The 27,679-nt window shown below is 37.1% G+C and overlaps 1 protein-coding gene across 1 annotated transcript; it reads left to right on the top strand.

Annotated features, from left to right (window-relative positions):
• Positions 1-322: 322 nt before the first annotated feature.
• On the top strand, positions 323-12,400 carry zmp:0000001088 (trypsin). The gene is made up of 5 exons (XM_053483168.1): positions 323-569; positions 5,478-5,637; positions 6,349-6,490; positions 11,856-12,119; positions 12,230-12,400. The coding sequence occupies exons 1-5, from the start codon at positions 323-325 to the stop codon at positions 12,398-12,400; spliced, it is 984 nt and encodes a 327-aa protein (XP_053339143.1).
• Positions 12,401-27,679: the final 15,279 nt, after the last annotated feature.

The following is a 27,679-nucleotide window of genomic DNA, read 5'->3' as shown; positions in this document are numbered from 1 at the left end:
AGTTTATGCTTTGCTTCTGTTGAAATAAGAGGTGTCGGGGGATCATTTTCAGATTCAAGAGGTCTAATCATGTACAATGCTCACTACTGTCCTTAACCATTTACACCGTCTCATAGTGTGAAAATGTATCCCGATTGGATCTCAGTAATTGGTTTCCTTGTGAAAAATGGCTGTGTTTACTTTTCAATGCGATGCAATGCAAATTAGGCTTCATCTCAGGCAGAATGGAGCGGAAAGCACAAATCCAAAGGTCACAGGTGAGGTTAAGAAAGCAACGTTTCAATTATATATTGTTTTCGTGCCCTCGGTCTTCCCGGTGTCCATGGAAACAGAAATCGGAACTGAGAAACCTGAGAGCGCTGAAAGAATCCTTCGTTCGCAGAGCAATCAGAGTATGAGGTGGAAAGGTTCCTCTCAGTTCAGCCTGGCACCTGTGGATCCCCCCTCTCTCTCTCTCTCCCTCTCTCTATCTCCCTCTCTCTATCTCTCTCTTCCTGTCTTTACTTGCAACATGAATCTGCTGCTCATCGTTTTGCTTTGCATCCTGCTCAAACTTCTCACCATCACCTGTAAGTAGAGAAGCTGTACAAATTCTTGAAGATACCTTTAATAAGTGTTGTGTAACCAGGGATTTTTTAAACCGTGTTTTATAAAGTAATAGGACTCGTTTACTTTTAAAATGAAAGATGGTTTAGTTTCAGGGCCGAACACAACTACAAATAAAAAAAATATTTTTTTTTTTGTTTAAACATTTATTCACCTTTTCACTTCTGCACAGGTTTAGGGTCTAATATAATGTATGTTTCAAAATCATATAACTTTTATGTCACTAAATGTGTTTTCATGATGAAAATTTACATATCTGCCTTTTTTAATCATTGATTTTTTTAATGCCAAATTATAAATAAAGCTACAAAATAATAATAACAATAATAATAATGATGCAGGCCAATCGATTTTGTACATATTGTGTCTAATTTCTGACTGTTACTGTATTTTTATGTAAATGAAATTATGTAAATTTAATCGCACAAAAGAAATCTAAGCATTTTTTTTAAAAACTGAAATGCATTTGCCCAAAGCAACCTTTTTTTTGACTATATAATTCTGTATAATTTATTTAAATTAAATCAGCTGGTAATCATTAAACAGACATGAATTTTACAGAAAAGTGGATCCAGAGATAATGCTTTCATTATAATGTGGAAATGTCATTCCTTTACACAGCCAGATGGTGAGCGATTTCTTTATCTTTTTAAAGAGCCCATAACTAAATCCTTTATATGTCATGAAGCCAAAACAGATCTACAAATAAAGAGTGAAGAACCGTTGCCAAATTTTGAGCACATTAGGGGATATTTCTATTCTGTTCCAGCTTTTTAGCTTTAAACCTGGTTCCAGAGGTGGACCTGCTTGGCAGTCTATATGTGGCGCCATTATTTATGAGCTGAAACTGAAGTTGAGTTTCAGCTGATGGTGGGGATAAGGATACAGATAAGCACATTTTCAAGAAAAAATTTAGTATAGGAGCCCTAGGAGCAAAAACAAAAACAAACAAAAAAAAGGACACATCTATCTACTGACCATCAGTGATTAACTGGCTGGTGTTTAAGTAGGTAATAAAACCTGATGAGGTGGGGGGAAGTTTGAAAATAATTTCCTGATAAAAGCACATCTCGAGGTGTTTTATTGTCTTTACACCACAGATATTTACCAGTAATATGTTAAAACAATGTATGATGGGCGATCAAGTCGAACTGGGACATGTGATGACATTTCTGAATGAAGGCATAAAACTGATTGACATTTACAGAAGACGTCAGTCACAGCGTGGTGATGAGACTCGTGATGAGCTGCAATAAAACATTTGAATGGTGCAAAAATTTTTATGAAGTCTGTACGAAGTCTGTACGAAGTCTGTAGAGGCCCCTGCAGTCATCTGGTGAACATTCAGCGGGGTGGGGGGAGTTTTCTTTGGAAACTATTATCGAATACTGGTTGTGTCACCATAGGTGTTCTGTTTTTGGAGAACAATACGTGACCTCAACACCACTTGTACAGTCCTGATCTTGCTCCAAACCCGTACCATAAACATTTAGCGAGTGGAACGCCAGATCTTTTAAAATCGACGGATAACTTGATAGACGCATTTGTCGGTGGGAACTGTACACACAATCATTCACCAACACCACTTGCACATTACAGGAACTCAGCTGGGAATTATTGCTACATCCCCTGTACACTCCAAGCCATTTCCACATGTTTGGGCCATTAATGGAGTTCCTGGGAGGCCAGCGTTTTAGACATAAAGCAGATCTTGATGGTATCTAAGCACTAATGAAACACTGGGTCCAACTGCTGTTGATAATGACAAAATTATTGTGTTATCATGTTATCAACAAAGTGGAGGTCTGGTGTCCTTAAAAAAAAAACCCTAACAAAAAGTTTTACCAAATGAAAACCGTTTCTATTGAGATGATAACATGATTAAGACGAGCATGTTACTACAGTAAGAACCGGATCTGACTTACAGAACCACGATCAGAACTTCTAATCAAACCATATCGAGAATGCAATTCTAACATATAAATAATAAATTAATTAATAAATGAATGAATACATAAATAAATAAATAAATAAATAAATATGAAGGTGCGATCATTGTCAGACGACTCACTTCAATCCTCAGGTTGTATTATTGTTTGGTTCACAATGGATTCCAGCACTGACACAATCATCCTTTTGAAAGGGCAGTTCACTTTCTTTCAGAAATAACCTTTGAAAAAAGAAAAGGGGGATGAGATCCTCTGCGATTTCACTCTCGTGAGATTGCAGGATGTGGATGCCCTGAGTTTCAATCCAGTGTGTGTGTACCTTTCAAACAGCCATCCAATCACTGGTACGAGATCAATACATTCCAGGCCAAGGCAGCAACAGATTCTGAAGTACGGTAGCACTTGATATGATGTAGTCTACAACTATCAAATGATCACCGGGAAGAGAATCAGATCATAGACTCGGAATACTGTTTGGCAGGTATAGTGAAGTGAAGGATCGAGTTACCATGTGACCAAATTAGTGCTGAGAACCTGAAACTGCGTCTCATGTTTCGCTGCTCCTTCCTTTTATGCTCGCTTAGGCTGAGATGTAGATATCTATAGATAAGTTAACTCTAGGGATAGAACCGACGTGATGATATACTGTATGTAACTCACCATCGTATCAAAGAGTTGAACAATTTACACAGGTTCCAGTTTGTCTTATTTTTAATGCATCGACTGCATTCATGTACAGGTCATGAAAATGTCAATAAAAAGCAAGATTTTATGCACTTTTTATTTTTACTTAGCCCTGTGCAAAAAGTTTTCTGTTATAAAGACCCAGTTTGACTTGAACACCACTCATACATAGACACACACACACACACACACACACACATATACTGTATATATTTAGAGTGAAACCTCGGATTGCAAGTAATGCAGTTTGCGAATGTTTCACAAGACTAGCAAATATTTGTAATAAATTTTGGCTTGGAAAACGAGCAAGTCTTAGTTTACGAGTACCGAGTCTCATGTATCATGCATGCGCTTTTTGTTTTGACGCGAGCGTCACGTGATCACAACTGAGCCAACGGTTTCTCTCTCTCTTGAGCTGTGGAGTTGTGGGTAATCGTCTCCCCTGCTGGGTCTTAGTGCTCATCTCTCACTGGCATAATTAACATGCGTGCACGTGTGTACTGTTTATTTCCGTGATTCCAGTAATATGCGCTCATGCGAGTGTCATTAGCGAATGTGTGTGTGTGTGTGTGTGTGGGAGAAACTCAAATAAGACAGGAGAAGTTTTACTATGTAAGACAAGAAGAGGGAGAGGGGGGGTCTGATATACTTCACACTCATACACAACACACACTCACAAACACACACACACACACACACCAAACACACACACACGCACACACGCACACACACACACACACACACACACACACACACACACACACACACAGTGTCTGCGTGCATAAACGGAAACACTTATCTGTCGGGATTTGTTTTTACTTTTTTTAAAGGTAAAGTGCAGGTTCATTTGTTTTATTTTTGCTTTATATTTTGTATGAATTATTTTATGTATTTCTTTTTTGGGGCTGTAGAACGAATAATTAGAGTTTCCATTATTTCTTATGCAGAAATTTGCTTTGATGTATGAGTGTTTTAAAATACGAGCCCGCTTCCACTGTATATATAGAGAGAGAGATATAGAAGGCACAGCTAGAGTTAGCAGAGCTGAAGATGTTGAGGTTTTCCTTGGGAGTGACAAGGATGGATAGGATCAAGAATGAGTTCATCAGAGGGACAACCCATGTTAGATGTTTTGGAGATAAAGTCAGAGAGGCCAGATTGAGGTGGTTTGGACATGTTCAGAGGAGAGATGGTGAATATATAACGGTATAAGGATGCTGAGGTTGGAACTGCCAAGCAGGAAGTTCAAAGAGGAGATTTATGGATGCAGTGAGAGAGGACATGAAGTTAGTTGGTGTGAGAGAAAAAGATGCAGAGTACAGGGTTAGATGGAGGCAGATGAGTCGCTATGGCGACCCCTGAAAGGGATTAGCCGAAAGACAAAGAAGAAGAAGACTGGGCTTGACTGAGTAGCGTTCAAGTCAAACTGGGACTTTATAACAGAAAACACTTATAAGAGCAAACTACCCTTCTTTATCCATATAATCCCCTGCTACACTAATGCACTTATCCCAGTGTTTCACTGGCGTTTTAAGGAAGAAAGGTTAAAAGATATACAGAACTCCTTTAATGGCCCAAACATGCGGAAATGGCTTAGAGCGAGGTCAGGAGTGAGTTCCTGTAATGTGCACGTGTTGCGGTGGCCAGTAAGAGACCACGCACTCTCCTGCAAAAACAGAATGCCTTTGCAAACCAGGCTGTATTAATCATTTATTGGAAAGTGACATTAAAAGAGTTCCTAAGAGGCCAGTGTTTCATACGTGAAGGATCATGGCTCTGGCATATTGAGAAAACAATAGGAAAACACTGGGATAAAAGCATTAGTGTAGTAGGAGATTATTTAGAGAAATAAATAGAGGTTTTACTCTTATAACTGTGTTCTGTTAGGCAGCACGATGGGTTTAGTTGTTAGCACTTCCAGGTTCTGGGTTTGATTCACACCACGGGTGCATGCCATGGATTGGCACCCCCGTTCCAGGGTGTACCACCTTGTGGTACTCACCTTGTGCCATAAGTCTCCTGAGATAAACCCTGTTTACAGGCTAATCATTATAGAAGATGTGTGAGTAAGAGTGCGTCCTTTTATTCTGCGCGATCCAAAGTCCCGGTTTGACTTAAACGCCCCTTGTATACTAAAAAATACTTTAATATTTAACCAAATTTCTTTGCTAATTGAAACTGGATTGTTAATGATTATAACGCATTACGTTGTTTTTAACCCCTCTGTTTATTTCTCAGGTCAGGACATGATGCAGGGACGGATAATAGGCGGCTACGCCTCCGCGCCCTACTCCATCAGATACATGGTGTCTATCCAGACCATCGTAGGACAGCACTTCTGCGGCGGCACGTTGATAAACAAGTACTGGGTGCTCACGGCAGCACACTGCAATGTAGGGTAAGCTTTCTAAGCAGGTCTCATTCAGGTGTGTGTATACAGGATAATGTGCCCCTGGAATTGTTCCAACTGCAGATGAATATTCCCCAAAGCGCTTGTATTGATGTAATCAATCCATCTCAGTGATATTAAACTCTCAAAGTTTGTGAGATGAATTATAACATAAAGTCCAGCATAAAAAGAATTATGTTAGGAAACGAACTGTTATTCTAGAAATGTTCCAGCACAAAAACATTACATAAATGTTAAATAAGAGTAGCAATAAAAAAAAGCAAACAAAATAACTGCTTAAAAAACAAAGTTAATCAAGCAAATAGTAATAAACTGTAATGAAACAGCATGCTGCACTAATGACATTGGAACATAGTGCTCATGTTTGTTGACTCTGACCCCTGGATATATATTGTGCAATAATCTCTATAATAAAATGTAATAAATGCATTCAATCTCAAAGAGAAAAAATAGAGTGCAGCCGAGAGCAAGGCACTATACTTTCATTTCAAAGCTTTGCGGCCCTGATTTACCATGCAATATTCAGTTTTATATATTTATATAATGCTAAAGAAAATATGATCGATATATTAACGCTGAATAGTTTTCTTCAGATGTCTAGGAAATGCTTATCAAATTCTCTTATTTTTCTCTATAATGCCATGTTCCCATTGTATCCTTTTCTGGAGGAATTTGATCGGTTTCATGTGTTGCATCTAGTGCTGCGAACATGAGGATCGTGACTGGGGATTATTCTGTAAGTGTGTACGAAGGCACAGAACAGTACCGCTCGCCACAGGTTCTAGTACCTCACCCAGAGTACAACAAAACCACAAACGACGCAGACATCATGCTCATTAAGGTAAGAGACTACACAATGGCATTTTGGACACAGTTGCTTATTTGTTCACCGTCATGGTTTCAGAAGGTTTTTGAATACATTTTCTGTACATCATACAAGGTGGTATCAAAAATTTTTGTGACTAGTTTTGTAACACACCAGCAGATGGCAGCACAAGGCTGCATGCACAGTCACAGGGGGCACCAACCTTCATAAGTCAGTGTGCCAAAAGACATCGTCTGGTGTCCATCAGGAGCTGTGCAACTGGTGCTGTTTTATCTACAGTATGTATGGTACCAAATCTGAGATCTCATCAAGCTTTTTTTTTTTTTTCGGGATTTTTCCCTCGATTTTCTCCCTAATTTAGTCGTGGCCAATTCCTCCCCGTCACTAGGGGGCTCCCACAATAAGGCTACTACTACCAATCAGTCGGGAGGGCGAAGACTATCACGTTTTCTCCGAACTGCGTGACGCCAGCCGACCGCATTCTTTCGAACTGCTTGCTCACACACCGAAAGGGTCTCGTTCTCACTCGGAGGCCTCATCAAGCTTTGAACATGTTGCTGCTAAGTTCTTCCCCAGGCTGCTGGATGACCCGTCATTACTGGTGATGAAACTTGGGTGTGTAGGTACGACCTTGAGATGAAAAAACAGTCTTCACAGTGGAAGAGCTCATCATCTCCATGACTGAAAAAGGCGAGGCAGGTCCGCAGCCTGACCAAGTGCATGCTCATCGTCTTTTTTGACATTCATGGAATTGTGCATCAAGCATTCCCTCCAGTGGCCTGGCCGTCAATAACGATTTCTACTGCCGGGTTTTAAAGCGTCTGTGGTCTATGGTGTGAAAATCTCAAAACTTTTTGATAACATCTCATATCTGCTCTGACTGAATTATAGAATCACTTGTTTTAAGACAGTATTGTTTCTGTTGTAAGAGGACCTCTATGGTGGATGCTCCATACAAAGATACTTATCCGTGTGTGTAATAGTTGATATGTCTGTGAGGAGACATTAACATTTATGAAACTGAGTTCCAAATGCTGGTGAATTATACAGTAAATGTTAAAGATAAAACATCAGGTCGATCCATTAGACTTTCCACCACAGGAACGAGCCAAGAGCAAGCAGTGTCTCCTGGACTTCAAGGAGAAAAGCGTGTGAATATAAAGTTCAAACATTGCAGACTTTTCAGAACATTAAATGTAACTGTAAATGGATACCAATCATTACAGATTAGCATTAGAATATTTAAGTGGGATAAGAGGAAAATAATATTTCAATAATATAATTAAAGGTTCAAACCAAGCACCTGGCCTGGGTGTTCCATGTTCTCCATAAATGTGCTTTATGAGTTTTCTTCAGGTAGCTTGGTTTGCTCTTACAGTCCAAACTTACGGGTTGTACTCTGATTGATGTTTACAAATTGCTTGTAGAGTGTGATGGGTTGGCACCCCATCCAGGATGTCCATAACGTAGGCTCAACTAAAACTTATGAATGAAACTGGTTGACATTTACAAAGCCTTTAAATGCAGTACGGTGATGAGACTCTTAGCTACAGTAAAAAATATCGAATGGTGCAAACATTTTAAAGAAAACTGTATGAGGCGGCTCAGAGCCCAGTGAACATTCAGTCAACATGCAGTGAGTGAAACACCCTCAAGATAAGTTAGCAGGGGATTATATGGAGAAATAAAGGTATTTTTTACATCTCATAATGGAGTTCTGTTATTCTGACCAATTAGTAGTCCTGGTTTGGGTTAAACACCCCTCAAAATATTATTGATGGGGTAAAGCTGTGTGTTTTTTTATTTAAATATTTGATGCGCACATCTTTTATTTGCTCTGAAACTGGTAGCAAGTGTAACTATTGGAATATTTATCTAGCGCGTGCTGAGTCCTTAGAACCACTGAGGAAGGTTAATTTTAAATATGTGGAAGTTTATAGATTTCCAAAAGAAAACAGCATTGCAGTGATACAAGCGTGAAGTTACAAAAGCATTAGGCAGCATTTCAGCATCAAGTCAGACAATGTTGTTGTTGAGTTCAGAAAGTGAAGTGTTCAGGTAAGTGACCTGATGTGGGGTTGAATATTATTGTGTTACAGTAAGTGAAACCTGAACCTGCTCAGGTCATTGACTTAAATCTTGGAATGAGATACGGTGTGGGTTTCATTGTCTGTCACTGATCTTTATCTTTCTGGTAAACTGTTTATCTGGCATGACAGGGCAGCCTTAAATCGAAAGTCTGCAAGTGGTTTATTTTTATTACATTGTTAGATGAAAAAAAAAAAAAAATGAAAACAGTATACTGGGTTTTACAATGCTTTGGGGAGTTTGAACAGCTTGCCCACCAATAACTCTGATAAACTATAGAAAAGTGCAGTGTAACCTTACTGACCATGCAATATGTAATTTTTATTTAACCTGTATAGATTTCTTTTGATTCAATTATTTTTTATTTTAAATTATTTTATAGACATTACATTAACAGAGCATTAAAAAGCATACTACTTAGATGTAATTACATATTTGTTTTATAAGATGTTCCTTATAAAAAAGTTGTAAATAAGTTCCTTATAAAATAGGTTGTTCGTGGAAGACAATTAAGATTAGATAAAACTGTTTTAAAAAACACAACAGCATTTTTGTCTCAGCGTGTGTCCTTGTACTGGATATTAAAGCTTAATTTGCGTTTGTAGGAAAATTGACCAAGATGCCCAAGGTTCGTGCAGTATCAATATGCCTTCTCCAAATCCATAAACACATGTCGACTTGATTAGTATACTTGTAAAACCCCGTCAAAAAAGCTGAATAAGACTCAAAAAGTGGTCTGTTGTTCATGTCCTTAGCAGAACATCCTTTGTTCCTCATGAATCAAAGGTCCAACTGTCCAAGGTGCAGCCTCTGGTGCATTTTCCTTTTAATTAGAACATTCCCTCCGGTACCTGCTTTAAACAAATAGGGAACACCATCAAGGTGTGTCGGTCCAAAGTCTCCGCCATGCTGTAGATCTCAGACCACTGTCCATCTAAGCCACACATTTGCAAAGTCAAGTACTGATGGACAAAGTTGGAGATTGCCAACAAGGTTGTTCATGTTTGCCAATGATTTACCTGATCACCAAGACACACTCAACTACAATAATCAGCCATAACATTAACACCACAAGACATTAACACGTTAACATTAAATCACTTATACACTGTAAAGAAAGTCCTAATTTTACAGAAAATAACTTTTAAATTTTATAGTAGTTTTCCTTAAAAAAAAAAACTACATACAAATCTCTGTAAAATTACTGACATTATCTGTAAATTAATAAATTGACTGTTATTTTAAGTATTATTTCAATACTAAAATATATAGGCTATATTTTTTATTTTTTAACAGTAAAAATACGATACTATTTATACTGTTTTTTTTTGTTTTCGTAAATTATGTACAACTTCATGTTGGTTTTTTAAAGGTGTTTGATTTTAATAAGTTTGAAAAAAAAATGTAAACTAAAAAATTTTTGCTGCTACACGTCTAGTGCTGTTAGTTTATTGAAGGTGTTTAATCATATACATTTACTGTAGAAAAAATCTAAAATAACAATGTTTCTCTGTAAAAGATTAAACAAGAATTTCTGTAAAATTGAATGTTTTTGCACATAATATGAACTAGAGTATTTTACCTTAATTGTATTGTTTTTGTTTGGCAGCCGTTGCTGCCAGACCCTTTTTTTTTTTTTTTACTGTGTAGTATATACCAGTAAATTAGTGACAGGATCATGACAGACCCATGGTTCACCCATGCCCGCAGTAACAACCCATCTAGTCTGATCTGAGGAAAAGCCAATGAAACACCAATGACCAAAAAAGTCAATGCTCGTCATAATAGAAAAGCATCAAAACACCCAGTGCACCACAGCACACCTTATACAGGACCCAGCAAGCAAAGAGCTCAAGGCTGCTGAACTGTTGTCCAGGTTGCCCAGACTAATCTAATTAAGCAACATGTGTGCTTGGTCAGATTGATTCAACTGGATAAACATATCTAATCCATGGAGGCCCCATGCAACCCACAGCATCCAAACGATCTGCTGCAAACATCCTGGTACAAGAACACAAAGCAAACCATCAGAAAAGCCAGAGCTGCCCAGGTGGCACAGGTGGAGCCTACACAATTTTGGGCATGATGTTTTGTGTTGTAATGTTGTAATGACTGGTCAATTTTATACATGAGGGGACTTAAACATCTTGTCATGTCTCAGTTGTTAATAAAAAATAAGAAGCATAATCCTTAGCCTTATCAGAGCTAATAAGTTGGGGTTAAATTCCTACTACTTTAGGGCATCTATAGGCGAAGGAGATGTAAATCTGGTGCTCATTGTATTCTTCTACACCTCACTTGCATGTCCCTTGGACTAATTTTTACTAATTGAGTGCCAGAACAAGATTGGCTCTGTCTAGGACAGGGTAGTGACTGATTTCCAAAAACCTCAGTAAGAAATTTAAACATTTCCATTTGCATTCACTCATTTGACTGATGGTTTTATCCAAAGTTTTCTATATAATTTTTAAAATAATTTTCTCTTATTTCATATTTTATTTCATTATTTGAATACTCGTATAAACATTTTACTGCATATCATACTGTGTATGGCTGTGTATGTGACAAATTGAATTGAATGTGATTGTAAGTACAATCCTCTTTCAATTAACAAAAGCCATAGATCCATCATCACCCGTAAAATTGTCTTTATCACTGTAAAGAATCCCTTCACTTCTGTAAACAAATGGAAAACACCAAAGCAGTAAATTGTGTGAGGTCCACCAACTGACTTCCTGGTCCACACAGACTTGATGTCCACTGTGGTATATGGGGTGTGATACACTGTAGTTCTTCTGTACTGTGTCCTGAATTCAAGGCAGTCTCGATTCAATTACTAGAAACATCAATATAACTCAGCTGAGAGTGCCTTTATGTGCTGTACGAAGAGTTTGTCCACAGGATTCGAAGACAAAGTTTTAGTTGTTTATGTTGCTAAAAGCTCCCTCACTTCACATTTTGGTGTTCTTAGATTTAATGTCACTTACAGTACATAAGTTAATAACAGAAAATAAAAAGGTGACCCCGGATAAGACGACTGTTCCATTAAAGAAGACTGAAAACAATGTTGTTCCCCCTAATGGTATTTGGCATTTTAGACTGGCTGCTCTTGTGAACGGTGTGCTGGAATAAAAAGATACAACGTACTGTGATATTTAAAAAGCGATGGATGTTTTTAATTCAATTTGGCGCATTTGAAGGCTGCATTATAAAAGGTATCATAAGCAATGGTGCCTTTTAAACTCTAACCTTTTGCAAGTTTTGACGCAAACTGCTTCTATCTCTTATCCAGATGCAGACACCAGTGATTGTGAATAACTTTGTGTCCCCTGCACCACTACCTCGACAGGAGGACACCATAGCAGAAGGTCATGTGTGTCGTGTATCTGGTTGGGGATTCACTAACCCCACAGGGGGAATCCCTACAACTCTTCACACCGCCATAGTGCCCATTGTCTCCAGCGCCCAGTGCAACAGCTCAGACTCCTACAACGGCAACATCACAGAAAACATGATCTGTGCTGGCTATGCTGAAGGAGGAACCGATGCTTGTAGTGTATGCATCATTGTTTCTAATTATGGAAAATACAATTTGTAGTCATTGCAGCTCATCGTCAAGTAAATAAGTATAACTATTTATGGTTTATAATACCTTCCTCTTTGCAGGGTGACTCTGGCGGGCCGCTGGTGTGCGAAGGACGTGTCTATGGGATTGTGTCTTGGGGCAACAGTTGTGCAGATCCTCAGTATCCTGGAGTTTATGTTGCCGTGTCAAAGTTTCGCAAATGGATAGACAACACTGTATTTGGCTTTTATGGGAAATGCAGCAAGAACTAGACTGTGCTACGCCAATGCACTCTCAACCATTAACTTGAAAGAGATCAACATGCCAAATTCCATGTTGTTAGAAATTATCTTCTTATTTTATTTAGTTAATGATAGTAAATATAACACTATAATGATTTATACCACCTGCTGAATTCTCTATTTGAATTGGAAGGAGTCTCCAGTGTCAGAGCAGTCATTGTATCTGCTAGGAGTAGAGCTAAATGTTCTTAAAAAAAAAAAAAGAAACTTTTTACAGTAGCATGGAGGTTATAAGGTTTTATAGTCAGCTAGTTAGAGTTTTTTCTAGTAATGATTTGATTGAAAAGGGAAGCTATTGAGTGATTTCTATCATAAATTATAAAAGGACATAACATGTTTCAGGTTCTTGGCAAATGTATTTATCAAGAGATTTAAAAAAATGCCATTTTTTAAATTAAATTAATAGGATATTGTCTTTAATTTCTTAATTTAAAAAGCCCCTGATTATTTTGTTCCCTACCTCATAAGCTAGCTTAAGATACCTCCAGTAGCTTAAAGGATACTTAAAATAATACAAAATTATAATTCTTCATTTTTACTTGACTATGTGTTTTTTTTTTACCTGACTGAGCAGGGTAAACTTTTGTATGTGTTCTTTAGTAGGTGCCATATTGTGTAGAACAAATATCACATCATTGATTCAACAAAATGCACTATATTCCTACCAAAGAACTGATTGTAGTATATACAGTATATAAGAAAAATGACCTTCTTTTTTTCTTTGCTTATAAATCCAGACTAGTGTACTGACACATTTTAAAGGAATAGTTATGATATCATGTGCCTATAATGACTGAATTTCTAAAATTAAGTAAATTAGCAAAAGATTCATTGCCTCATTTAATACCACCTGATTATGCATTAAATCTGCATTCAGCATATAGATAATTTAGTCAACATCTCTTTTTTAGTTTTTACTGTTGTTTTTGCATTTCATAAATTGGTGGTAGATTACTGTCAAATGACCAGTTTAGTCATGCCAATAAAGGCCTGGTTACTATTACCAAATGTTATCTGATAACTTAAATGCACCTTGTTAAAGTCTCAGAGCAATGAGGTGAAATGCACATTAGAAAATAATAAAATGTTTTAATTAAATAATTAAATGTTTTAGGTCTCCTGAAGTGTAATAAATTGTTGATTGTACTTTTTGGTATTTAATTTTTCATTTGCAATTAAATACATGAAAATGTGTTCAAAGTGCTTATGTACCATCTACTTAGATACTTAGAAAACAAAGCTTGAGACTCCAAAATGCCATGTTGATGTATAAACACTGTACGTGTGTGATTTTTTAAAGAATTTTTTAAAAGAAGGAAAGAAAACCATAAATGTACCTGTTTGGCTGACTTTTATCATGGGTTAGAATTAAAAACTGACTCTTTGTACTTTAATGAAAAGAAAATTCATTATAAATCTTAGCCTTACATCTTTTCTGCTTACTTTTTCTGTTTAAGCTTTACACTTCAGGTAAGATTAAATTCTTCTTAAAAAATTTTTTTACAGATTTTTCAAAAATTTTATTTTTATCTAGCCAGTCAAGTAAGAGAAACATGCTTTAGCAGCTAACATTTTAAATATTTAAAAACAAACAAACAAATAAATAAATAAATAAATAAAGCTACACTTAGAATCGTAAATACATAAAATATTAAAGAATTAGACAAAACATAATTTCACTCTCAACCAACAATGACAGCAAGAAAATCCTAGCCGACAAAAATATATAACATTCAAAATTCAAAAAGAGTTTGTCATTGGCCAAAAAAAGGACCTTTTTATTCCATCAAGCTGTGTTTAACGCTACAGTCTCTCCTGAGAAGTGCTCATCCTGTCACAATAACTAAAGTGTCTGGATGCTGGCTTCCAGCTACACAACACTATGTGTGAAACATTGGCTTCCTGTCATGCTCAAATACAAGACGGGAGAAAAAAAAATCACTCACCCGTTGCACTTGGAAGTGATAAGTTTTCTTGCCTTAAGCTTAAGTTTGAACCTGCTGAGACTTGCTGTGTAAAGTTTATCTTTTTTTCCCCCTTTTTTTTGTAAAGACATTTTTAGAAGGAAATAAACAGCTAAAATAAAATAAAATGCTTATTATCACCCTAGCTGGGGCTTTTGCTCTGTTGGTTAAATATGTTAGCTGCAGTGGCGGCTGCTAGCTTTTGAAACAGGGAAGGCTCATATTAGGCCTTCATCATAAAATTCATTATGTTCTTTGCACTTTTTATGCCTTTTGTATGGCCTGTCAAAGTTACCCAGATCCCCAAAACCTACGTTTGACCAAACTGTATTCTCACAGCACTTCCAGTCAGCCAGTTCACCTTGTCATATCAGGAGAGCTGAAGAGACCTGTTATTTTTTTCTGATTTTTGCACCACATCAATCTTGGGCATTGGTCTGCCCTGCTGTTTAATTCTGAGTCTCTCCTCGGAACTCGAATCTCTGTAGCGCTGATGTATACTTAAGACCTGCTGTCAATCAAAAAAGGGGTTCCGCCCTTAAAACAGCTCCTCCAATCATCATGCAGCAGCCCAGCGTCCTGGCCCGCCCACTGCTCCATTCACTCCCAGAGAAGCTGAGCTTCCCTGGAAGTGACGATTTTGGTGCATTTATTCAATTACCGTCCAGCTTTTCTGCAGTGAAAAAAGCTCCTCTGTGCCCATAGAGCTTCAGTGAAGCTGGGCTTCAGGAGGGTTTAACGCGCTGTGCTGCGCGAAAATGTATGACAAGAAAATCGCGTCAAACAATCTACAATAAATACCTTATTTTGAATGAGCTAGTCTTGAAGTTGAACGCGTTCTAGCGCACTTTTATTAAAACCAATATAAATACGACAGTGCATATATGAGCATTTATTTTCTGACATAGTAGAGGAAGCGGAGCTTCCCCTGTTGTCTTAGAGCAGCCGCCACTGGTTAGCTGGTGATATAAATGGCACGTATTATGCAAAAATTATTATTGATTTTCAAAATATTTCTAGACATACATATCCAAAGATAAAATTATGAAAATGTAAATTTTCTGTTACATTTTTTGTTAATAAATAGCTTGAACCTGCCTGTCAGTTTTCAAAAAGGACGTTCAAGGTCCTGTGTTCTAATTAGCTGGAAACATGTAAACATAAACATATAATATAGCGCCTTTAATGGGAAATTTTCCAGTTCTATGCATCATTTACCAAAATCTTCAAGTTTTCAATGTGTCATTAATAATTTGTCAAAATGGTAAATCAAAACCTGTTCTTGCACACTTTGCTGAAATTATAATTCTGTTTCATTCATTTTAGATTTTCTTGACATTCTTTATTTTATATAAATGCATCGTTTTGCATAACACCACGCTTTAATAATTTTTTTTTTATTGTTCAATGAGAGCACACTAATTTAACAACTTTTAATGTAATCTGCGCACAGTAACAGCGAAACAAAGAGGGTTTGGTCATTTAAACACACTTGGGCATTAAGATTACTGTATCACTATGACATGGACCGAAAAAATGTTCTACTTTTACTATCGCCTTACCCAACCAGGGACTTAAAGGTGTGTCCTCGTCGCAGTTGTGGCTTCACAGCTGCACTTCAAAGGACTCAATCTTATTGTTATTGTGCAACATGAACACATATCATACTACATACACCAATAGAAACAATATAGTGCATTAGAATGGGGTGGATAAGATGTGGTGAAACGATTCAGTACTGAAAAATAAAGAATCGACAAGAAAAAAAATTGTTTGTGTCAACATTTCTCAGGAGAGTGTGTTAAAAGACAAACCCTGTCCTGTAGCACTCAGATAAAATGGCCTTTTATCTGAATCTAGGTCATATATTCATAACAGGGTTATTTTAAATAGACAGGGAAGATCCTGGGAACGTAACAGAGATGAAGGACTTGCGAAACATGGACAGATCATTTTGTGCTTTTCATGATTGTGTCATTTCTAACACAAACATGTCTAAGCAAAAACAACTTTTCATGAGATCTGGGGCTGAATTACAAGAAAATACCAAAAATGGAAAAATTACAAAAAGCACATTTACCTAGTGCTAGTTTCTAACGTTTTAACCTTAAAAATTTAGGTTATGTTATCCTGTTGTGCTCAATGTGTTCTATTATAATGTTAAGTTATAGACTAAAGTAATGTAAAACCAAAAAAATGTTAAAATTCAATCCACATTTAGAAATGTCATAGGGATCAGTGAATTTATATTACAGGTAACAGTTCCTGCACTAAAACAGATGTACTTGTGTATGTGCATCTTGAAGGTTGTACTTGAAAATAGAAAGACTCAGTTTTATGTTTCCTGACTTGCACTTCTTTATGAGACTTAGACAACTTTATTTATAGACAATTGTGCGTCGACATGCCCTTAAGAGCCACCATAGGCATCTTAGCTTCTCCTTGTGATAAGACTAGACACTGTAAATGATAGTTCAGCCAGGCTATAAATTCAGCCTGACAGGAACGCTGCGTATCAGAAATGCTGAAAAATCCTCTGACTGATGACTTTCTGTGTGGGAATAGAGGAAGAATCAGAGGGCTCAAAAAGAAAATCAATACTAGCTTTTATACCGGATCGTATAAAACTAAAAAAAACAAAAACATGAAAAAGACTTGAATTCAGAGCTTTAGGTATAACTAACATAAATGTTTAGTGTAGTTTGATCATCTCGGAATACAGGTTTCTTTTTGTGTGTGTGTGTGTTAAGCTTCAGGCAACTAAAGCTCTGATGTCATACTGCTTTTTATTAGCAGCATTTGATTTGGATGTGGGCTAATGGCATGCTTCTTCTCCCCGTCAGGTTACAGTGAGCACTTCAGACGTGCTTTAAAGAGAAAATAACAAATGACAGAGTGCTGTGGTCTAATGCAACACTAATTATTTTTGAACAACAGTGAGCATCCTATCCATGCTCGTATCACAGCAATTTACCAAATGGCTTAAAAAAATGAATTAAAGAATGAGAGAACACAAAATTCTGATTTTGTTAGAATGCTAGTGGCAAACCCAGAAATGCATTAAACATAGAATATACATAGAATAGTACAACAAGCAGTGCAATGCTTAAAACTGACTGTAAAAATATGATTTTGACCACCTTTACTTTACATTATTCCACACAATGTGGTGTCGACTTCATCTGTGAAAATGATTCCTCATGCTTCCAGAACCATTCTGTTAGAATCCGAGTCCTTAAACATGGTTGTGCCATCAGAGAAGGAAAACTCCATAAATAAAAAAGGTACACGGTGGTACTAATACGATAAACGTACCCTTAATGGCTTGAAAAAGATCTCTGATGATAATTTTTTTTTTTTACAACTGAATTAAAGGTACATTCTACATACAAAGCTATTCTAACATCAAGGTAAAGTGTAAACCTAACTGATATATTACTCTCTTTGTATTACACGTGCATACACTCTATGAACAAAACACACATTTCCTCATTAAAATGTGAAGCAACATTTACATTTTCTAATAATTAGCTTAAATATTAATTATCATAGCAGTGAAACTATATATAACTTTGCATGGTATAAATAATGTCTTTAATGGTACTGTACAAACAGAATTGGTACAAATTTGTTTTTCTATATTAAGGTACAACTCTGTGCCCTTGAAAGGTACTGACCCAGTGACAACGGTTTGTACCTTCATTAATACAAAACTGTATTTTTATTTCCGAGAGTGTAGAGACCTAAGCAGCTGAAGCAACCCCAGATCATAACCCTGCCACCAGAGGCTTGTACACTGACCACTATGCATGATGGGTGCATCGCTTCATGAGCTTCTCTTCTTACTTTGATGATCCCATCGCTCGGGAATAGGGTCAGTCTGGACTTATCAGACCATGTGACCTTTTTCCAATCTTTATGTTCCCTAGCAAACTGATTAATTTTTTTCCAATTAATCTCAGTGATAAAAGTGGTTTTCTTATGGGGACATACAGTATCTGTTTAGTTCAATTCCCCTGAGTTCTCATCACATTATATGTATGTAAATGCTCTTACTATTATTATTAAAGATGCAGTAGCTCTGAATTATATAATTTTTTTTAACCAAGCGGTTAGATAATTTTGAACATTGATGAAAATTTTTTCCACGAAGTTGACAATTCAGTACTATCCTTCCAGGTTTTAATAATGCATTGGACAGTTCTAGTCCAATTCCAGTAACCAAACCTTTTGACCAATCGAATTAAAGAATACAACCGGCTATCACAGAGGTATTTAACACAAAGCTTTAGAGTAGTCTCTGCTTTTTCATGTACCAAGTAAACAGTGGTTCTGTTTTTTACGTCTTACTGTGCTGTTTGTCCTCATGTTTATTTATTATTTTTTGTTTTTATCTCACTGATAGCTTGCCAGTTTCTGACATAACCCAAATATTTTAAAACTCTGTATCGGCAGACAACAAGAATGAAAAAGCAGACAGCCTGGAGGAAAGTACCGGTCATCGATTCGGTGTCCGTTGGTGGCTCTTTGTGTTTAAAGCTAAAAAGATGAAGCCTAAAATCTCACAAGTGTGACAGGGTCTGACAGAAGGAACAATATCCATCTTCAGCTTGTTCTTTGGAAATGTCAGTCTGGCTCGTACGTCAGTAATGCACAGCCTGCACAAGCTAGATATTTTGCTTAATTTGTTGCATCAGTCAAAATGCTGGCTTAAAGCGAGCAAGGACTTTATAACCTCAGACGTAAGGGATGTCATAACCCCCAGTGACAGCTACAAATGTGGATGGTCATTCAGCGTTTCAGAGGCATTAGCTCCAAGACAGGACGCATCTATTTTTCCCCCTCACTGAGACGAGCAGCCGAGCGAGGCTAAATTGAGATGAATAGCGCTCGGGCAGTGCCCTGGCGATGTACCTGGGAGTGCGCAGACCTGCATTAAAAACGTTTACAGAATAGTAAAACACTAAAATATAAGCAAAGCATAAATTATACTGTCGTTTCTGCAAATGATCTAAAGGGCCTGTCCTTGTTCAGTAATTGCATGGGCTTATGGGAGATTTGCGCACACTCAGTCTGTGCTGTTTGCTTATGGAATCTCAGCGGATTGGGAAAGATTTGTTCAAGAATGAAATTTTCAGTTATTAGTGCATGTCCTGGAACAGGAACTGCATATTTTATAGGAGCAGAGCTTAATGGCTTTTTAGGATTCTTGTTCAGTTTGTTAGACAGCAATGAAATGTTTATAAAAATATTTTAAAAGTAGTAAGAATTGTAGGAGAAAAGTAACAGTTTTTTTGTGGGGACATTTTTCCTGGTCCCCACAATAGTACGATTCATAGTTTACTTTTACACCATATAGAATTGTAACACTTGATTGTAATATATAAATGCAATGCAAAAAAGTATATATTTTGCCTTAATATTTTATTTATTTATTTGCTATTTTTAATGTCTATTTACTTTAATCTGACTGTATATATTTATACATTTTTCATTCTTATTAAAATTCGTGCATGGTTCTTGCTAGAATGCTGTAATTTAACCTTGGGATCAGTATTATCTTATCTTACTCTCCGTGACACAATGGGCATTGGTGGCTCAGTGGTAGGTTTTCTCAGCTGCCATGAGGAACGTCTGTTTTAATTTTATTTTCCGGTTTTAATTTCCACCCAAGTCCACGGTTGCAGTTCTGGTCCAAAGTCCAGATAAAATGGGAGGGTTTTGTCAGGAACGGCGTCCGGTGAAAAACCTGTGCCAAGTTGTGTGTGGAACAGATGGTCCGCTGTGCCAACTCCAAATCCCATTCCCAGTTCTGTGCAGAAGTGGGTAGTAACAAGTTACATTCACTTTGTTAAATTTACTTAAGTAACGTTTTGAAAAAATTTTACTTCTATAAGTAGTTTTACTTCACCATACTTTTTACTTTTACTTGAGTATATTTGTGAAGAATAAATACTACTCATACTTTGCTACATTTGGCTACACTCAACTTGTTACTGTTCTAAACATTTATTCTACACACTAGAATTTTTTTGTCTATTTTTGCCAGAGAAATGCAGCCGGGGGATCTAAGACATGACTGTGTTTGACCAATCAGATGTAGCAACAATAATCACATGACTCCGTTTGACCGATCAGCCGCAATTACAATAACCACATGTAACCCCCTCCCACCCCCTTCCCTTCTTGGCTTCCAACACACACACACATACAGACGCACACTTTCTGCCTTACACAGAAACTCCGCTTTGTTGTGATTCTTTTCAAAGGTAAAGTGCCGGTTCATTTGTGTTTTTTTTTGTTGTTTTTTTACTTTACGGCAGTGATTCTGTTAGTATGCGCTCATGCAAGTGTGACTAGCGATGTTCCTCGCGAATTTTTCTGATAAAACAATCTCTTTATATTTTGTATTGATTAATTTTATGTATTTATTTTTTTGGGATGTAGAATAAATAATTTAAGTTTCCATTATTTTTTATGGGAAAATTTAATTTGATTTATGAGTGTTTGGAATACGAGCCTGCTTCCGGAACGAATTACATGTACAAGAGTCTCACTTCACCATAAACTGTGGGAGCACGGTGTCAAATTACACGCGCACACACACACACACACACACACACACACACACACACACACACGCACACACACACACACACACACACTCTTGCCTTTACAGCCCCCCTACCCCTTCCTCCTCCCAGCTTCACACACACACACACACACACACACACACACACACACACACACACACACACTCTTTGCCAGAAACTCTGCTTTTTCGCGATTCTTTTTAAAGGTAAAATGAAACACGACAGGCTGATACAGAGAGGGAGAGAAAAAAATGGATCTTTACCCTTTAATGAGACTCGCTTTTGCTTTATACGTGCACACACACCTGCACTGTACAAACACGCTTACAAACACAAAATAAAATATGTCTTACACACACACGTGGTCACAGTGTTATGGTAAACAGTACACGCGTGCACGGATGTTGACTATACCAATAAGAGACAAGCATTAAGACCCAGCAGGGGAGACAATTAACAATCTTAACTAATCGTTTTGTAAGTCAAAAAATTAATAAAAAATCTTTGCTCGTCTTGTGGAACACTCGTAAACCACGTTACTTATAATCCGAGGTTCCACTGTAATATTATTTTAAAGTACAGCTACTGTTACTTGAGTACAATTTTGGGCTACTCTACCCACCTCTGGTTCTATGATCCTTTCTTTCCAGTCTTACGAGGGACAGTAAATTTAAATTATTATATGAAAAAAACAGAAAATATTTGCCCAAATTATGTCTCAAGAAATGAGTATGTTCAGGAACATTTCTTCTTGTTTAAAAAAACAGCAGTGTTCTGTAGTTCTGCGTGATGACAATACACCATCAAAACCAAAATATTTATTTTCATTGCATAATTTTTTTTTAGCAATAATAGCAATTTATGACCATCCCGCATAAGTCCTGAGGGTGATATGTTCCTTTGGTCTACAGTATATAGCACATAATGAAAAACTGACATCTCCCCAGCTCTTTCTTTGTTTAATAGGTCTTGGGCGATTGTGGGAACTCATCAAAGCCTCCAAAAGTATATACAGTAGGGCGATTTACTGCTGGAGTTAGGTTTAAGCATAACAGGGATTGAATTTTTGTTCTTTTTGCTCCTTTTTTGGCTGTTTAATTGAATTCTTTGTAGAGACATCCACAACCAAAAAATAATGATCCACGTCCCAGCATGCAACACTGACAGCTCCACCACCAGCAGTTCACACCCATGTGTTTCTACTGTAATTCTGTTTATTTCATAACAGAATTACAGTAGAAGTACAATATTCTCTGTTACAGTTCTACATCTTGTCTAATTACATTTATGAAAATAATTATATATATATATATTATTGTATAATATTAGGTATAATATTTAGACCTCATATTATGCCTGGCCAAAAAACAAAACAAAAGTTTTTCACTATTTCATAAGTGTCTATTCTTTTATCCTGCAACAGGCAAGGGGAAAATTAAATAATGTCTGAGACTGGCGTAAGAACTGTCCAAACTATCATTAAAACCTAGAAGGATAATACTGCACCATTAACTTTGCAGAAAAAAAATAATAAATCATGATTGGACATCAAGCAAACTTTTGGTGAAATTGCATCTTATAATTCACAGTATAAATCAGAGCTATCTTTACTGGTGAAAGTAAGGGCATTTCTTCACACAATTGGGAGTAAACAGCTCACAGCATTGGGAGTAAACAGCTGTGTGTCCATAAGAAAACCACGCGTTAATGGAACAAAAGCTTCAGTTGCTATGGAGCGTTAAGATTACACTTTAAAGTGATGGAGAAAGGTCATGTGGGCTGATGAGTTCAGATTGACCTATACAGTACCAGAGTGATGGGAGTCTCAGGGTAACAAGGGAACGCATGAAGCTACTGTATGCACTTATCATGTACCAGTCTCTGGAGACGTTGGTGTGTTATAATCTGGGGTTGCTTCAGTCGCTCAGGTCTAGACTCAGCAACGTTATGTCACAATAAAATGAAGTCAGCTGACGATTTGAATGTCCTGAATAACCGGATTATCACATCTATGTCATCAAGAAACAGCTGTTCCTTAATCAGCCTCTTCTTTTTCTCTCTCTCTCTCCTACTTGAGACAACAAAATCCGCCTTTATCATTAAGATTTAAAAAGACAGATGGACAATAAACGTCCTTACGGAAAATGTTTACATTCAACAAACTATTACTGTTATAAAGTGATGATTATATTGTAAGACTCGCTTCATTACATAACACCTATAGGAACCATAATCTATTAGAATGAACGCATTAATATAAAAATGTCACTGGAAATACAAAATTATACGGTGTGCAAACTTGAAATGTCATTTATCCTTGTGTGTACTGGGTCGTGGGGGGCCAGGAAGCACAAGAGCACATGGCGGGGTACAACCTGGACAGGGTGGCAATCCATCACAGAGCACACACTCACACACTCATTCACACACTACGGGCAATTTGGGAATGCCATTTAGCTTAATCTGAATTTCTTTGGACTGTGGGAGGAAACCGGAGTACCAGGAGGAAACCCACCCAGCACTGGGAGAACACGCACAGTGAAATGTCATTTACTGTCTATGTAACTATTTCTTTCGAACTAATTAAGCCTAACCATAAAATTGAGGTTGCTTTTTTAATTGCTTTCAGTCTAGTAAAGTTTTTTACATCAGCATCAGAAGTACTCTTAACAGCTTTAAAGAACAGGATGTGACCTGGCTGTTACATAAAGCCGCTGTGAAGGCTGCAATTACCGCAGCTGCTCATTTTTTTCGCCCCCTCTTAAGTCTCAGCTGCACTTTTCCTGTTCTCCCTGAATAACTCCTCGAGTGAGACTAAGCTAAGCGTCGTCTGTGCCAGACCTTTTAGGAGCGACCGCGGAGTGAAGAAATGACTCAGAGACGAGTTGAGGCTTTAATTATGTTTAAAAAGTGGCCATTAGGCCGACTAGTAGCCTGTTGTGTGAAGGCAAGCCCTAATGAGCTATTATGCATGCAAAAATGGCACTTCGTTTCCTTTTCCTCTTTCTCTGTGCCCTCGTCATCATTGTGATTCATCGAGTTGCTCCTGAGGGGAACGTCAGAAACTTAAGAGCTGTAATGTTTCTTAACAAGACCTGTCAGTCAGGAGACAGACCTGTTCGCTGTCTGTCAGGTGATAACACAGCCTAAAGCCCAGATCGATGCTGTGAGTGTGTGTGTGTGTGTGTGTGTGTGTGTACTGTACATCTCTCCTTTGTACCAGAAATGCTTAAGCAGACAGACCGAGACATGAAAACACCTACATACTTTATCTGCTCGAGCAGACACATTACACTGCTAACATCTCGGGAATATTTTCCAGAATGGTTAACCATATTATGGCCATAAAACTCAGATTATATTACAAAAATTATAAAAACAATTAAAAAAAAAGTAGAGTTGAGTTGAAAGTTGTGTTTTAAAGGAACGAAATACAATATAATAACTATGAAAAACTAAAAGGTATTGCAAAAGAGTCCCCCCCCCAATTATTAGATAGAACAATTACAGTAGATTTTTCTTTTAATTAACAATGTTGTTGCTAGGCAGCAAAGGAGTAACGAGGAAAAGAGGTAAGCACCAAAAAGTGGGATACTATGACCGAACTTAAATTCATTCACTCAAAGTCCTTATGCATAAAATTCATACAGCAATAAAAATGATTGTGATGTTATAAATACACAGTAGGTGTTTAATGAACGAAGCAGGAAACGGCAAGACTTTGTCTGTGCACATATTGAACTGATTGCAACCCTACATAAGGTCTTGTGTCTGGTGTAAGTATTTATAGAAACTGTAACTGATTAGGAGGCAGTCGAGGCGGAGCGCTGAGGCCGAGGCGAATGTAGAGGCATGCTGGGACTTAAAAAAAAAAAAAAAATTACAGGTTGCATAAAGGGTGAAAAAACGAAAAAGGGTGGTTGACATCAAAGTAAACAATAAAGCAAGGAGCTTTTACATACTAACTTTTATTTTTTTAAAAAGAAATAATTTTTTTAACATCGAATCTAAAAACATTTAAAAAAACCCAGTAAATAATGCATTTTTATTTTTAAGAATAGTATCCAAGGCAATAAGTGTTTATTGAATGAAATTCACTTATCGGTCAGTATCAGAATATAAAAAATTCTGTAAAAAACTTAAAATAAAAGAAACAGAACTAGATAAACTTGTGTTCTTCTATTTGATATCATCAGAAAATTCAAATTTTTTTAATTCTGTTATAATGTTTTAAATATTTCAAAAGGGAGATATTTTAGTAAATTAATGAAAAAGAATTATATATAAGATTGCCGTTACATTGAGCTGGCTGGCGGCATGTACTTGAGCTGTTGTGAAAAACACATTATTTTTGCCTAGAATATCTTTTTCACTTTAAATATTTATATTAATGAACTCAACAAATATGCTCTTATATCTCATACTGAATTAAATCACCTCTCAAAGCTCTAAGACTGAATATTACAGCATAGCTTTCTTTTAAATAAATGAATATATATGAAGTACTATCTACTATCTATCAGAAATACACACACACACACAGACACAGACACACACACACACACACACACACACACAGGGTAGAAATAGACACACAGACAAGTAAGTATAAACGTACAGAGGGAATGAAGGGGGCGGCAGCGTCCTGACTCCCTACACAACAAAATCACGTATCCGTCAAGTAGTGGCTAAAGAAAAGACAGCGAACGTGAAGAGAGGCTGCGGGGCTGAATGAGAGAAAGCGTGAGAGGATTTCTAAGGCCGGCTCGTGGGTGTGCTGTGTCCCTCACTCTGTGCTTTTGTCTCTGTACATACAGTATCTCTTAGTCTGACTGAAGCTCAAATAGACGCTGTGCACATTTTCAACACACCTCCAGGAGGAACATTAGCCTTGGCACATCACAGGGCTGAGAGTTAAGTTAAAAAGCCTACAGCTAAAGATGAACTGAAGAGAGACATGGAGGGTGAATAAAAGGTTTACTGACCCCCTACTTTAAATGCAACACAGTACACACTCCTGATAACGTGTGCATGAAATGTTCGCTGTACAGACTAATAATAATTATAATAATAACAACAACAATAATAATAATAATAATAACAACAACAAAAATAATGATAACAATAATAATAATAATAACAAATAAAAAAACTGTTTTTTAAATCCTTTTTTATTTATTACTTCTCAATATATAGACCTTTACATTATGTGATTTCAGTTTTTTTTTTTGTTTAGTATCAATCATTTAAAAGATTAAATTATTGTTTTCCTGTCTTACTTATTATTATTTTTTTTTTTGTAGAAATAATTTTGGGGGGATTTTGCACATGTTGCAATGATTTATTGAACTGAATGATTTTTTACTGAGTATCAGTACAGCTGTGATGCAATCGCAGGTGATATTCAATACAACAGCACGACCTTGAGTGTGATATTGCTTTCATCAACCCATTATGGTTTGTTTGTTTATTTAGCCTGTTATTTTGCTCCACAACTGGCAAAGCTGGCAACTGACAGTTAGTGTAATTACCTGGGGAGAAAGTAGTTTTAAATTCTTTACCCAAACTATGTAGCCAAAAGCTGAGGATAATAAACCACAGTGGTGGTGGACAGTCCTGAGTGCTTATGCAACTTACTTTATTTATACTTTAGAATATCAGCTAACCTCTGGGGTTCCATGGTTCAATGCCAAATAGCATTAAATGGAAAGCTAGTGCACTATGCAGGGTGTAGAATCTCTTTTGTTCCACATACCAAGTAGTGTCCTCGATTATGAGTTAGAGCGGGATTAGAAACAATTCAAAATGACTTTGAAGCAAATACTAAAGAGACAAAGTGTTGTTTGAGATGTCATAACGTTATCAGATATGTTTTCTTGCTGAAAGTGTTTCTGTGACTGCATGGTTTTAAGGTGAGTTTTGGCAGGAAGCTGCTCTCCCCTCAGTACAGCGCACCGCACAGACCTGCTTTCACCTGTTCTGCGTCCGACAGTTGGTGTAATTAATGATTGTTAGAACACCTGTGATGTGTCCCAGTGTTGTTATGCTCAATATTAGCGCTCGTTAAATACCTAACAGAACTAACTGTTGTAAAATATTTATTCACATTGTAAACAGTATATAATAAAATATTTATCATTTTTTATTTATGACCATGGATATTACCTGCACAAATATTTCACTACAACAGTATAAATATTGCAAAGTCCCGAGTCTTGCTTTAATCATGTGAAACACATCCTCCCACTACTTCACTTTGAATTACTAGTCAACTAGTTAATAATTAATACCCAAGCAACCTCTCCTGACTGTGCATGCAGAGAAAACAGATTACACTGCATTTATTGTGTCCACTTGAGAACAACTACCATTTACACATTTGTAGCGGTTCTGCTTCAGCATTATCCAGGAACTGATCCGTCCACTTTAATGTCTCCTCGAGGGGTCGAGGGGGTTCAGAGTGCAACGTCGACAAGCTCACAAACTGATGCAATGGTACTGATTCCCATCCAGTGATTAGCTCCAGGGGTAAGTTTGCAAGAGGGCAGAGACAGATCGATAAGGCGTAACAGGGTAGTGCGGGGCACAAGGCTAATGGGACTAGAAGACCGTCGTACACCTCAGACTGAAATGAGCAGGAGGCCTAAAGGAAGCACTTCAAAGTAAAGCATAGTACACAGTATGAGAGAGAA

The sequence above is a fragment of the Clarias gariepinus genome, chromosome 22 (assembly GCF_024256425.1).
Source record: "Clarias gariepinus isolate MV-2021 ecotype Netherlands chromosome 22, CGAR_prim_01v2, whole genome shotgun sequence".
Taxonomy (NCBI): Eukaryota; Metazoa; Chordata; class Actinopteri; order Siluriformes; family Clariidae; genus Clarias; species Clarias gariepinus.
Note: the sequence above shows the minus strand (reverse complement) of the source record. Positions and strands in the feature narration are given on the sequence as shown.

Excerpts from the sequence above, each read along its gene's own strand:
- zmp:0000001088 (XM_053483168.1), top strand. The coding sequence starts at position 323 with ATGGAAACAGAAATCGGAACTGAGAAACCTGAGAGCGCTGAAAGAATC. Across the intron at positions 5,638-6,348 it reads GCAGCACACTGCAATGTAGG|TGCTGCGAACATGAGGATCG; the intron begins GTAAGCTTTCTA and ends TGTTGCATCTAG. Across the intron at positions 6,491-11,855 it reads CAGACATCATGCTCATTAAG|ATGCAGACACCAGTGATTGT; the intron begins GTAAGAGACTAC and ends TCTCTTATCCAG.